At 48.3% G+C, this 12624-nt stretch overlaps 1 protein-coding gene across 6 annotated transcripts in view; it reads right to left on the reverse strand.

The window, feature by feature from the left end:
- IQSEC1 (IQ motif and Sec7 domain ArfGEF 1) overlaps positions 1-12624 on the reverse strand; it is a 302049-nt gene that overhangs the window by 140100 nt on the left and 149325 nt on the right. For 4 of the 6 annotated variants that reach the window (XM_066558298.1, XM_066558306.1, XM_066558299.1 and 1 more), the window contains one exon: positions 2982-3026. The exons of the other annotated variants lie outside the window; for them this stretch is intronic. In XM_066558298.1, the coding sequence (XP_066414395.1) occupies positions 2982-3026 (45 nt within the window). The remainder of the gene's footprint in view (positions 1-2981; positions 3027-12624) is intronic. 6 annotated transcript variants of the gene reach the window in all.

A 12624-nucleotide genomic window follows, 5' to 3' on the forward strand; every position in this document is an offset into this window, starting at 1 on the left:
TTTACTTAGTTCAACTTTTAGAGTGATATGCCAGGAACAATCCTGAAAAATATTTCACTTCCCCAGATAAACAGCATATCCCCCTATTTAGGTGGAGCACAGAAATTGCAGTAGTTCAATTATTTTCCACAAGTCTTTCAAGACTCCAGGGTGAAACACTCGACTGGCCACACACAAAAATTCATGGTAGCCACTTGTGTATTGTGGAGTTCAGGAATCCCACGGGACCCAGCCAGTGTGGATCCCATATTCATCCATGATACCCTGCACACACCACAATAAAAATGGGGCGAGTACAGAGCAGGGCTACAAACCAAGGGTTTGGGCTAGCAAAGAGATGCTGAAGTTCCTCCTGGAAGGTTGGAAGGCCTTGCTGCTCACAGGACACCACAGCACACAAAGAAAAGTGCACTAAGTGGCCTCCATGTCAAAGCTGGGGGGTTATTCCTGGGCTGCACAAAGAATAAGCCAAATGTTGGTGTTCAAGGCTCTGGCAAAGCAGATGTCCCTCCCTGACCCTTGCAGGCATTCCTGGGTACCACTCCTGGAGCATCCCTGCCCCACCAGGGCAGGTGGAAGAGCTCACACAACCCCTCGGGCTTGGGGACACCCTCTGACAGCCCAAGGTGCTGGTGACAAGCTCTGCAGAGATGCCCAGAGAGTCAGGACATAAATTCAGGTCTCTTCCTTCCATATTGACTTGAAGGGCAGCTCTGCTGCCTAGAAACCTTCCAGAAACTCTAAACAAAGTTCTTTGGCTGCAGACAGCTCTCAAAGTTCTGCACTCTCCCACAGATGAATTCTAATCACCATTTGATCCCACCCTTTAGTTTTGGTTATTAAGCCACTCAGCTGCCAAAGTACCCATGCAGAAGGGTAGGAAGAACTTTGCTGTTCCCTTAATTCCCTTAATCCCGACTGTCCCTTCTGCACATCTGTTCCCTGGGCTCACACAACCACTGCTGATCAATTTGCTACAGAAGATGACAAATCCGCCCCAAATATCTGCAGAGCTCAAACATTTAAATTTCCAGCTAATTTGGAACAGGCCTGGCAATTCACCCCTCCAGAAGGGCCACGTTAAAATTTAGATACTAGGAAACAAAATATTTTTAGATGCCAGCTGAAAGCTGACAGAGGCCAACTCAAAATATCCAGAATAAATCCTGTGCAGGCTATGAAAGAAATTATGCCAACCAACATATACACAGATATAATATGCCAATTTTTACATGTTCTCCTCTTTATAATGGACAGAAGCAAGATATTCACATTAACCTTTACTCTTTCCAGCAATGAGTGGTTCACTGAGGGGAAATGTCCCTTGTGATGGGAACAGGAAATCTGTGAGCAGGTAAAATGCAGAAAGAGTACCTTGACTAGGAAATACCTGACAGGACATGGGGCCATGTTAATTGGTACATCCCATTTTCTGGGCTGTTCAAAGGCCAATTTGCTCAACAGGCTCATGAGAACACATCCAGGAACAAGAAGCCTTCCATTATCTTTCATTGTACTTAATAAATAATGGCCTTAATGCTGTCTAATTACAGCTCCAGAGCAGGCTTATTTGACCTGCTGAAGTGGACTGGGTATCACGTGCTCTTCCCTCTATAACTATTTAACACTAAGAAAAATTCTCAGTTTTATCTGATAAAATCTCAACAGTTTTCTTCAGTTTCTCCTCTGTGATTGTTTCACTCCAGATTTTTAAAACTTCACAAAACTATTCAATTTGTAGTTAGAGTGGCATTTTTACATCCTTGTCTGGTCACCACCAGGTATTATTTCAGCCCAGGCCTCAACATTCAGAAGGATTCACTGCATGCATCTAATTCCTCACTGATAGCCTCCTCCCATGGAAAAAAATATTCCATGAAAGAAAAACCATTGTAATAAAATCTATTTCCAGCCTGCAATAAAGGTGGCAGCAATACCCGGCTCTGGTAAATCACACCCCAGCAACACGGTGCTCTTGTTGAAACAGATTTGCAGAGGAGCAGAGCAGGGGCAAGTTGGGATTTTTCCTGCATTGTCCTGCCAGACAAAGGCCCAGTGTTCCCTTCACACTGGCAATGGGACAGAAGTACAGTGGGGACTGAACGTGGTCCAGTGCTGCTGTGGGAGGACAAAGGGAATATCACAGCAGAGGGGGAGGCTGCTAGGAAATGGCAACAAGGCAAATGCTTCACTTTCAGAAGACTTTACATTGGGTAAGAATGGAAGATTAATTACAGAGGGGCCTTAATTTGAATAAGGTTAAACAGAGCAGCTCCCACTGTTGTGTTCAAGCAAGGTTCAAATGACATCATGTGGGAAAAAGTCACATCCTCAACCCAGAGCATCTCCAAAGGAAGACTTGTACCAAACCAGCTGCTGATTTGAGGGAGGGACCCTGCCCCAGCTTTATCAAAGGAATTCTGTGCCTTTGATGCACTTTTCAGTGTGTAGGGATGAGAATAAAAGATGCAAAGTACCCATTTGATATGCAGTGTTAACAGGGCCAAACATTTCTTTCTAAATGGAGTGATCAAAGTAAAACCCCAGTTCTGGCAGTGCCTCCTGTGACAGAGCTCCCTGAAGGGTGGGTGCTTTTATCAGAATGCTGAGCAACAGAAACACCAGCGACATCTCCACACAACTGTCCCCAAGGCAGCACACACCTCCCAGGACAGGACAGGTCAGATATGGGCAGCATGAAGGTTGTAAAAACCTGACAGAGAGGTGGTTTGTGCACAGACACGCCTTCTGTCCCTCCCCTTGGTGCTCCTCCCAGAACAAACCCAGGCTTGGAAGCCAGAACTGAATTTCAAGTGGAAATGCCAGAAAAGAGCAAATTATCCACTCTTAGGAATATCCAGCCATCAGGTCAGTACCTGGCTGGGCAGGGCAAGGTGAAGCTGTGAGATGAGCAGCTGGTGCAGAACAGGGCATTTCTGTCAGCTCAGACCTACAGCTAGCAGCTATGATTGCTACAGTACCTGAGTGGGTCGGTTGAGACGCTGCTTCCTGTTTCCAGTGAAGTCCTGAGGTGACAGCAAAAGAATAAAATTATAAAGATTAAAGTATAAATCAAATTAAAGCATGAACTAGTCAAAAATTCTATGTCCTTAAATATCAATGACTTTACATTCTCTTCCTTATTACTGGCATTTCAGAGTACTTAGCATGCCATTAAACATGAGAGTAAATAAAAATACCCAACCAACAAAACCATCACCCTTTCCTAGATTCGAGAAGAAGGAATTAGAAAAACATTGGTCTGAATAAGCCACAATCTGATCAATTTTCAATATTCTAAAAGCACTCCATCCTTCTGTATCTGAGTGACTTTTACACTCAGGGGCTTTTTGCTCTCTACCCAAAAAGGCACCTGTGGAGTTGTCCTGCAGAATTATTGCAGCACAGAGTTCAGGTAATTGTAGGAACTGAAGAAGTCCTCTAATTATGCTGACTTTTGAGCAGCAATATTTAACATGCAGTGTGGTGTAACCACCCTTACTCTCTCTGAGCATGACTCCAGGTTTATTATAACAACATTATATATATGTAACATGGAGTTATATTTTGAGGGTGAAGCCAGTTTTTTTCACAGGCTGTAATGAAATATAAGCCAAAGCCCCATAATTTTTAATTGGTTACTTACACTCATCCATTTCTATCCCTTACACAAAAGGCCTTTGCTCACAGAGCCATAAACATGTACAGTCTGTGGAGGTTCATAAAATTCACATTAGAATTGCATTAATTATATTTACAGTGGCCATTCATAGATCAATGGCAAATCTTTACTTTGAATGCCAAGATTCCTAATTTGTTTACAGAAATAAACAGGGTGGTGTGAAGGGAGGAGGCCACAAAAGCAGCAAGAATTAGCTGTACAGAAATGGAAACAAACCATATTGTCCAAATAGCTTTTAACTAAAGCACTAAAGCATGAAAATAGATTTGGGGAGCTTCTGCCACCCTGCAACTTGTTTGCTTCCCCAGCTCAGGGTCTGTGAATGGTGCTGAATTTTGAGGGGGTGGCTCACATATGCCAACCTTGTGGCTGGGTGTTGGTTTAACCATGGAAAAGGGTGAACTTCATTCACTTATAATTCAGTTTCCTGCTTCCCTCTGTGTGCTGTGGAGGTGCCAGCCTGCTCACTCAGTGGGGCTTTGCCTTGTTTTTAACCCAGACTTGCAGAAAAAATCTGCTGGGAGCAGTTTTGGCCCTTGGTGCTATGAATAAATGTTTCTCAGACAGTGTCTTTGTGCAGCAGGGGTGTGCTGTGCATACTGAGGAAATGCTAATTAGCAGTGATTAGCCCCAGCCCCAGCACAGCCCTGGTGACACTGAGCTCTCCTGACCTGGGGACTCCTTGCACAATCCCCAGGAGCAGGATTACAGCTTCATTAGGAATCCTGGCTCTCCTTTCTGAAGTCAGGCATCCCAGGTACTCCCCAGCACCCAAACCCTCAGTCAGGAGAGGCACGTGTATTTCTGTTTATAAAGACACCTATTTTAATATATAAAAATAATATATTAATATATAAATAATGTATTTTAATATACAATAAATAATGTATTATATGTAATATATTATTATACATTAGTGAATACTATATAATATATTTCTATATTAATATATATAAATATATATACATATACACCTGAGAGCACAGCTTTCAGGAAAAATACCCCTCTTAGGGTCACAAGCCACAGGCTCATCAAGGCTGGGAAAGCCCTCCAGGATGACTCTGTTCCCCTGACACTGCCAGATCCATCCCACCACATCCCCTCAGCACATCCAGATGTTTTCTGAGCACTTCCAAGGGTGCTGATCCCAGCACTGCCCTGGGCAGCCTGGGCCACTGCTTGTCTACCCTTTCAGAGAAGAAATATTTCCTAATATCCAACCTAAACCTCCCCTGGTGCAACTTCTATATGGTTGTTTTAGGTGAAGATCAGATATAGGAACAGTGGCAAAGACAGGAGAAGCTTCTGGAGCTGATGTGGAGAAACTCCCTGGATGAGACAGATCCCCACACTGTGGGGAGGAAGATGGAAAACAAGCCCCACACAGGAGGGCTACACCCCCACAGTTGTTATAGCCCAGCCTTTTTACCTGGCCACCCAGCCCAGACTCAGCCTGGCTGTGGAAAATCTCAGGAGCAGTCTGACAACATGAAAACCAACATCTAGTGGCCACAAACCCCCCCTGTAGAAACAGGAGAAATCAAATTTAAATTCTACCAAAAGATCTGGATTTAGGGTACAGAAAGTTAGTTAATTCTTATTGAATTTACAGAATAGTATAATCACATCATCACTCCCCTTCTTTCTTTCCAGCTAAAATCCCATTTAAGTCTTTTGGTTTCTTTCCAAACTGCTCAAAGATGGAAAATTAATTAAAAACATAAAAATAACCCAGATTCTGAACACAATGTCATTAAAGCTGCAGCAAACCAAACATCTCATTGCACACGGGGTCACTTCAGGGATGATAAAAATATATCTCATTTAGGTTACTTCAAAATAAGGTTTGTTAGTTTTGTTCTGCTTTTTAACAAATTGACTGGACAGGAAAATAAAATACTGCACTGCTGTGAACAAAGTGAGCTGGAAGGTCTGACATTCCTGTTTATTCCTAATGAGCACTGGCTCAGGGCATTTGTAGCCCAGAAAGAAGCACAGACAATATCTAATGATGAAGCCATTAAAAAGGTATTGTTAAATATAATAGACTCATCTATATATGTATAATTTCCATTGGTATTAATAAAGATAATTTTAAAAATTCCCAAAGTACATTAACTGCAGAACTGTGCCCAAGGCTTTGAGTGAAAATTGAGCTGAGACAGAGCACAGACTGCAGAACTGCCTGGAATTCTCAGGGAATGCTCCAAACCACCCTGGGGGCTGTTTTGTATCTCCAGTTGGTTTCCATGGAGTTTGCAAGGTCCTTCCAGGTGTGCAGTGGAGGAATCTGCCCCAGTTCCGCTGTGACTCAGCTGAACCATGCACATTCCTGGCATTTCAGGGAAAGGCAGAGGAATGGTAGCATGAACTGGAACTAAACTGGGCACAAACAGGGATTATTCACTGCTAACGTGGTCAGCCTGGAACCTGAAGAATGTGTGCAATTGTTGGTAGTAACAACTGCTGTCAAGGCTAAAAGGATTATCCAAAGTATGGATATCCTCAGCTCCTGGGTGAGGAGCTTGCCCAGAGCTTCCATCTATGCCCATCAGCACAGGAATATTGACCAGCCCACTTCTGCAGTGCATCATGCAGAAGAAAATACAAATATTTCCAAGAAGCCATTGGTCTAAAATCCAGATAGTAGGCTTTGGGTATCCACAGACAAAAACTATAAACACAATTCTAGTCAAGAGTTCTGTCCTGGAGCACAAAACAAGGCCACAGGCTCCAGCTCTTGTTGTTGGCACTGTGTGGTGAGCAGAGAGCATTCCCAGCAACTGGGTGTCTAAAAGACCTTATTCCACAATGGTTTAGCAGATTGAAGGGAAACACACAATTAGCTCTTGGCATCTTGAGCCATGATCCAAAGCTCTGGTTTATTTTGCTTTTGTTGTGATGAAAGAACCTGGTTTTTGTAAACACAAAAATCAGTATAACTGCAGATTATTTTGGAAATAATCCAAGATGGAGCTCCTTATATTGTGTGACATAGAGAGGGTAGGGAATGAACACTGCAGAAGTGAAAACCTCCAGAGGTGTTTAGCTCAGCAGTGACAGCAGACAAGGAGTGTTACTGATCTGGGACTGCTACAGAGCCCTCCAGCTCCTGCCTCTCCGTGTGCAGCAGTGACAGTGGGAACCACTGAGGCTTTGGAAGATGTCCCTGTGACTGCAGCAAGCTCCAGTGTGTCAGAGCCACCCAGAACTGTGCCCTGGCTGAGGTGGATGAACAGGGACAGTCACTGCACAGCCCAGCCCCGTGCCCACACTTCAGCCTTGGGTTTACACCTCATGGTGGAGGGCAAAGTTCTGAGGAGGCTTTTGCTGGGCTGAGGGGATAATCCTGGGGGAGTCCCCACTCAGGTGGCTCAGCCCAGCTGCCTGCCCTCCTCAGGGTCCCCTGGGCAGCCCCACCCTCCGGGCTCAATTTGCTTGGATAATGCTGAGCTGGGGCAGCAAAGTCCCTTCCCATCAGTGCAGATGGCTGCAACTGCTTCATTAGCTGCTCACCAGAGGACAGAGGAGACCCCAGCACTACTCCCTTACTGCTGGCAGAGCCTACAAATAACCACACAGCACAAGCACACATCGTGCAAGCAGCCAGAAAAATATCCAATTTGAGAAAAGCCAAGATATTCTTCTGGCACGGAAACGCACAGTGGTGACAGATGAAATAATTGCAGTTGAAGCAAACCCCCAGCTTGATCCCAAATAAAGACTGCTTAAATATATCATCTTTTGGCTAAGAAGGGAGATTCACTTGGAGCATCAGAGTACAAAGATATGCTGTCTGCAGACAGCAGCTCAGAGGGGTGTGAGAGGAAAAGGCAGCTCTGAGCTCTGTCAGAGCCTCGGTGCTTGCAGCACTGCATCCCTCTCACACTGAGGGAAGGAATGCAGAATAACACATTAAATATTTAAGACCCTGTCTGGGGTGTTGCTCAGCGAATAATTGCTGCTGCTTGGCACAGTTTCTTCCCAGGAGCTGGCAGCTCACGGAAGAAAGGGAAACCTGCTCGCTGCAGGCTGGTGCTGTGATGCTCCACATGCTCACATACAAAGGAGGACTAAACTATTTCTTTGTACTCCAAGGTGCAGCTTCACTAAATGGAAATCTTCAGCCTTGCTTGAGGATGGTCTGGCACAGCATGGACCCCAGGGTCAGTGCTCCATTTGGAAGGAAAGCCCAAAGCATCCAATCCCAACAGGCAGAAAGGAGGATCATCCTCAGCCAGGACACCCCATCCCCCAGAAACAAAACTGAAATGATAATCCAGCCATTCAAAGAAAATCATCCCTTCATGTCCCTTGGCAGAGATCTGGGAGGCTCATTCCCAAAAAACCCCACAGGCCCTGAGCTCAAGGGACCCAGGGCCTGGCAGCCTGGCTCCTGTCACACTCCTTCACCTGACCCCCCCAGCAAAGGCTCTGAAGGAGCAAACTGAGGGCAATTCTCACTGGGGTACCAGGAGCAGAAGCTGCTGAAGGGCCTGGTCTCCTCCCAGAGCTCGCAGGGATCTGAGGGAGCCCCGCAGCGACGTCGCTCTGGCTGGAGCGGCCTTCACCAGACCCGCAGCCATGGCCTGCAGTAATTAATCCACATTAACAATGGCAGCCAGCCCAGGCACTGCCAGGCTCCAGGGCACTCCTGCCTTCCTCCTGGCCTGGCCTTGGCACTGCCAGGCTCCCAGGGCACTCCTGCCTTCCTCCTGGCCTGGCCTTGGCACTGCAAGGCTCCCAGGGCACTCCTGCCTTCCTCCTGGCCAGGCCTTGGCATTGCCAGGCTCCCAGGGCACTCCTGCCTTCCTCCTGGCCAGGCCTTGGCACTGCCAGGCTCCCAGGGCACTCCTGCCTTCCTCCTGGCCAGGCCTTGGCACTGCCAGGCTCCCAGGGCACTCCTGCCTTCCTCCTGGCCAGGCCTTGGCACTGCCAGGGGCCCAGGGCACTCCTGCCTTCCTCCTGGCCCTGGCTTTGCACTGCCAGGCTCCCAGGGCACTCCTGCCTTCCTCCTGGCCTGGCCTTGGCACTGCCGGGGCCCAGGGCACTCCTGCCTTCCTCCTGGCCCTGGCTTTGCACTGCCAGGGGCCCAGGGCACTCCTGCCTTCCTCCTGGCCTGGCCTTGGCTCTGCCAGGCTCCCAGGGCACTCCTGCCTTCCTCCTGGCCTGGCCTTGGCTCTGCCAGGCTCCCAGGGCACTCCTGCCTTCCTCCTGGCTCTGGCTTTGGCACTGCCAGGTTCCCAGGGCACTCCTGCCTTCCTCCTGGCCCTGGCTTTGCACTGCCAGGCTCCCAGGGCACTCCTGCCTTCCTCCTGGCCCTGGCTTTGGCACTGCCAGGGGCCCAGGGCACTCCTGCCTTCCTCCTGGCCTGGCCTTGGCTCTGCCAGGCTCCCAGGGCACTCCTGCCTTCCTCCTGGCTCTGGCTTTGGCACTGCCAGGTTCCCAGGGCACTCCTGCCTTCCTCCTGGCCTGGCCGTGGCACTGCCAGGGGCCCAGGGCACTCCTGCCTTCCTCCTGGCCTGGCCTTGGCTCTGCCAGGCTCCCAGGGCACTCCTGCCTTCCTCCTGGCTCTGGCTTTGGCACTGCCAGGTTCCCAGGGCACTCCTGCCTTCCTCCTGGCTCTGGCTTTGGCACTGCCAGGGGCCCAGGGCACTCCTGCCTTCCTCCTGGCCTGGCCTTGGCACTGCCAGGGGCCCAGGGCACTCCTGCCTTCCTCCTGGCCAGGCCTTGGCACTGCCAGGAGCCTCTGCCAGCCATGGACACTGCGGTGCTCGCTTGCCCTCCCCGCCGGGCCAGCGTCCCTGGGCCACCCTGGGCCACCCTGGGCCAGCCTGCAGGGACACAGCAGGGCTGGGGCACAGGCAGGAGCCCCCAGGGAAGTTGCAATGGCTCTGGCAGCTGCACCAGCACATCCAGTTCAGCAAAGCTGCCTCGGTGCAGATGTAAAAGTGGAACAGCCCCGCTCCAAAGGATCCCGCAGGATTGTCCTGCCCCTCTCCTGTAGGTGAGCGGGGCAGAGGGAATCAGCGCTCCATTGGTAGCAGTCATTGGACACAACCTGAAAATACACCTCCAATTCAGCCTTTCTGCTGGACAGACAATTTAATAGCTGTGCTTAAAGAGCTGGCACTGCTCACCTATGGAAAGGCAGTTTTCAGAGGGAAGGGCTTTAAAGGATACCATGGAATTCCTGCCTCTCGTTTTCTCATACATTTTGTTCCAAATATTTTAATGAACCATTTAGACAAGGAAGTATTTAAACACGTGCTTAATGCTGCTCTTAGAAATAAAAAGCTTTCCTTGCTGGGGGCTGAAGTGAATTGCATTCCCAAAGCTGGGAATGTGCTGGACCCCTGGCTGGGTCTGAAGTGCTCCCAGCACTGGAAATGGAAAGCAGCTCCTGCCTGTCCTCAGAGCACAGCTTGTTTGCCCAGGTCACTCACACAGAAGTGTGCCCAAACACTCATTTTTACAGCATGCTTTCCAAATCAAAATACAATCGCAGCATATCAAAGAGATTTTAGATCTGTAAGAAAAACAATGTCCAGGAAACAAAGCCCAACATGACCCTGAAAGCCAGGAGGAAATAGCCAGACTAGCAAGGCTCAGCTGGCTTCCTTAATTTCAGAACACTGCACAAAAGTGAAATTGAATTTCTGTGCAGGGGCAACAGAATTACATTAAATAAAAGCCATTTGTGCTTGCAAACTTGGGACCTGCATTCCTAGAGCAGTCTGCAGGAGTAACAGTGGGGGGACCTGCAGAAGCAGAAATGCTGTAATTTCTGTTTTGTAGTAACACACACCCTGTATAGTGAGAATGTTCCTTGAAAAATTAAATTCCAAAAACTGCCATGAGCTAAATTAACTCCAACAACAACACCTAGAGGTTAATGGCCCTGATGTTTAGGATTTCACTGCTGTGACTGCCTGGTGTTCATGCAGCCCAGACTTCTGCTGGGTTTTCCAAAGGATCTGCAAGCCCCCAAGCCCTGAACTCTGGGAAGAAAAATAACTTTATCAGGGACCTACTCCAGTGACAAGAAGCAGTTTAGAATTTATTATCTGCTGAACATCTACTCAGCATTGTTTTTCAAGGTGCTATCTTGCCAGAGGAACTGATTTCATATTAAAATATTGCAGTGATGTGGTTTTGGCTTTGTTAGAAGTGAAGCCCATCATTTAAATTGCACTTATTCCCAGAGTTACACAAAGATCAGATGTTTATTAACAAGCTTCACTACTATTTGCAGCTCAAATTTAGAACCCTGAAAACAAAACCAACCCATACATGCAGCATGGGAATTGGGGTTTTCCAAAGAAGGAAGAGAAGGAGCATTGTGATAGCAGCAGCCAATTGTATATAACTCAGTTTGAAGACATTAAAGCTTCCAGATCTATGTTTAATCCCCTGTGAGGCCAAGGTCCAGCCTGCTAATGTAATCTGAGAGCTGAACTGTTTGAAAACGTCTTGTTCAACAACATGGTTGGACAAACTTGCTCTCCACCAGGAGGCCTCACTGGTGTCCCTGGCCAGCAGCAGCTTTCCCTTTTTGTTTGTGCATCATCTGCACAGAAAGTGATGCTTGTGAGAGCCACAAATCCCAAAAGCACTTTCACATGATGTGAAAGGTTCCCTGACGGCTGTAAATGGAGCACTGGGAGTACCTGAGTTAGGCAAACTGCTCTTCTCTGGATGAGCAAAATCCCAGCCAACAGCCCAGAGAGACAACCTGCACAATTCCCCACAGCAGGACCCACCCAGGACCACAAACATCCCAGGCCCCCAGGTATCCTCCCATGGCATTGGAGACCACCCTGCTGAAAAACAACAGAAAACAAAGGCTGGGGAGTAACCCTGACCTGCAGGTGTAACCTGTGTTTGAATCTCACGTGTCCTTTCAGCAGCTCTACCACTGTCCTCCAAGACCAGCTCCCAGCAGCTCTGTGCAAGTGATGCAGGGGAGAATGAACCCTCCCCAAGGTGAGCACACCATGAACACACCCCAGCCTGGCCACATCCCATCCCATCCCATCCCATCCCATCCCATCCCATCCCATCCCATCCCATCCCATCCCACCCCAAGGCAGACTCACCACAGCATCACCTGAAACTCAGCCTGTTCCTGTTGCTGCAGGTGCTGCAGGTGTGTTGAAGCTGCACACTGTGACAGCTCCTGCTGGCACTCAGGGCTGGCTCAGGGACACATTCCCCTCCACTTTTCCCCTGCTTTTTAGGCCAAAGGTTTGTTTCTCACCTTGCCATCAGCAGCCCCTACGTGCCCAGCTCAGAGTGGGAGCTGGGGCACGTCTGCAGCTGGAGCAGCTCCCTGCACTCTGCATCCCACAGGGACAGAACAGGGGGGTGGGCAGGAGATCCACAGGCAGCAGGAGCCCAGCCTGCACCGCCAGGGCTCATCCATCACCTGCCATGACAAAGCCACTCGTTCCTGCAGCTCTCCAGAACCATCAGCATTGCCAGTTCAGCATTCACATGACTCCCAACTTGTTTCCATCCATCCCCTCCCAAACAATGAATATTCCCCTGCCCACCAGTGCTGCTCCTCTGTGCTCACCCAGCATTTCACAGGAGCAGCACATTACAAGACTCTGTGGATCAATGAGCATCCCTCTTTTGTTTCCCAGGAAATACACAGAATTACACATGCTGCTAAGTGCATTCAAAGACCTACAATCCATATGCTGCTTCCCTATTATTCAGCAAAGCTGCATTTATTATCTTAATCCCATCATTTCTCAAAAGGAAAATTGACAGAGATATTTCAGATAAGTAGATTCAATGGCTTAAATTCTAGTGCACTCTATCAGTCTGTCAGATGGTATGATGCTTCTTTTTAAAGACAGAAAACAACTTCTTTATCACTCCACATGCACAGTCAGTGTTTCAGTGATCCCACTCCTCTGCAGGCTCAAACTTAC

This window comes from Molothrus aeneus, chromosome 12 (assembly GCF_037042795.1).
Source record: "Molothrus aeneus isolate 106 chromosome 12, BPBGC_Maene_1.0, whole genome shotgun sequence".
Taxonomy (NCBI): domain Eukaryota; kingdom Metazoa; phylum Chordata; class Aves; order Passeriformes; family Icteridae; genus Molothrus; species Molothrus aeneus.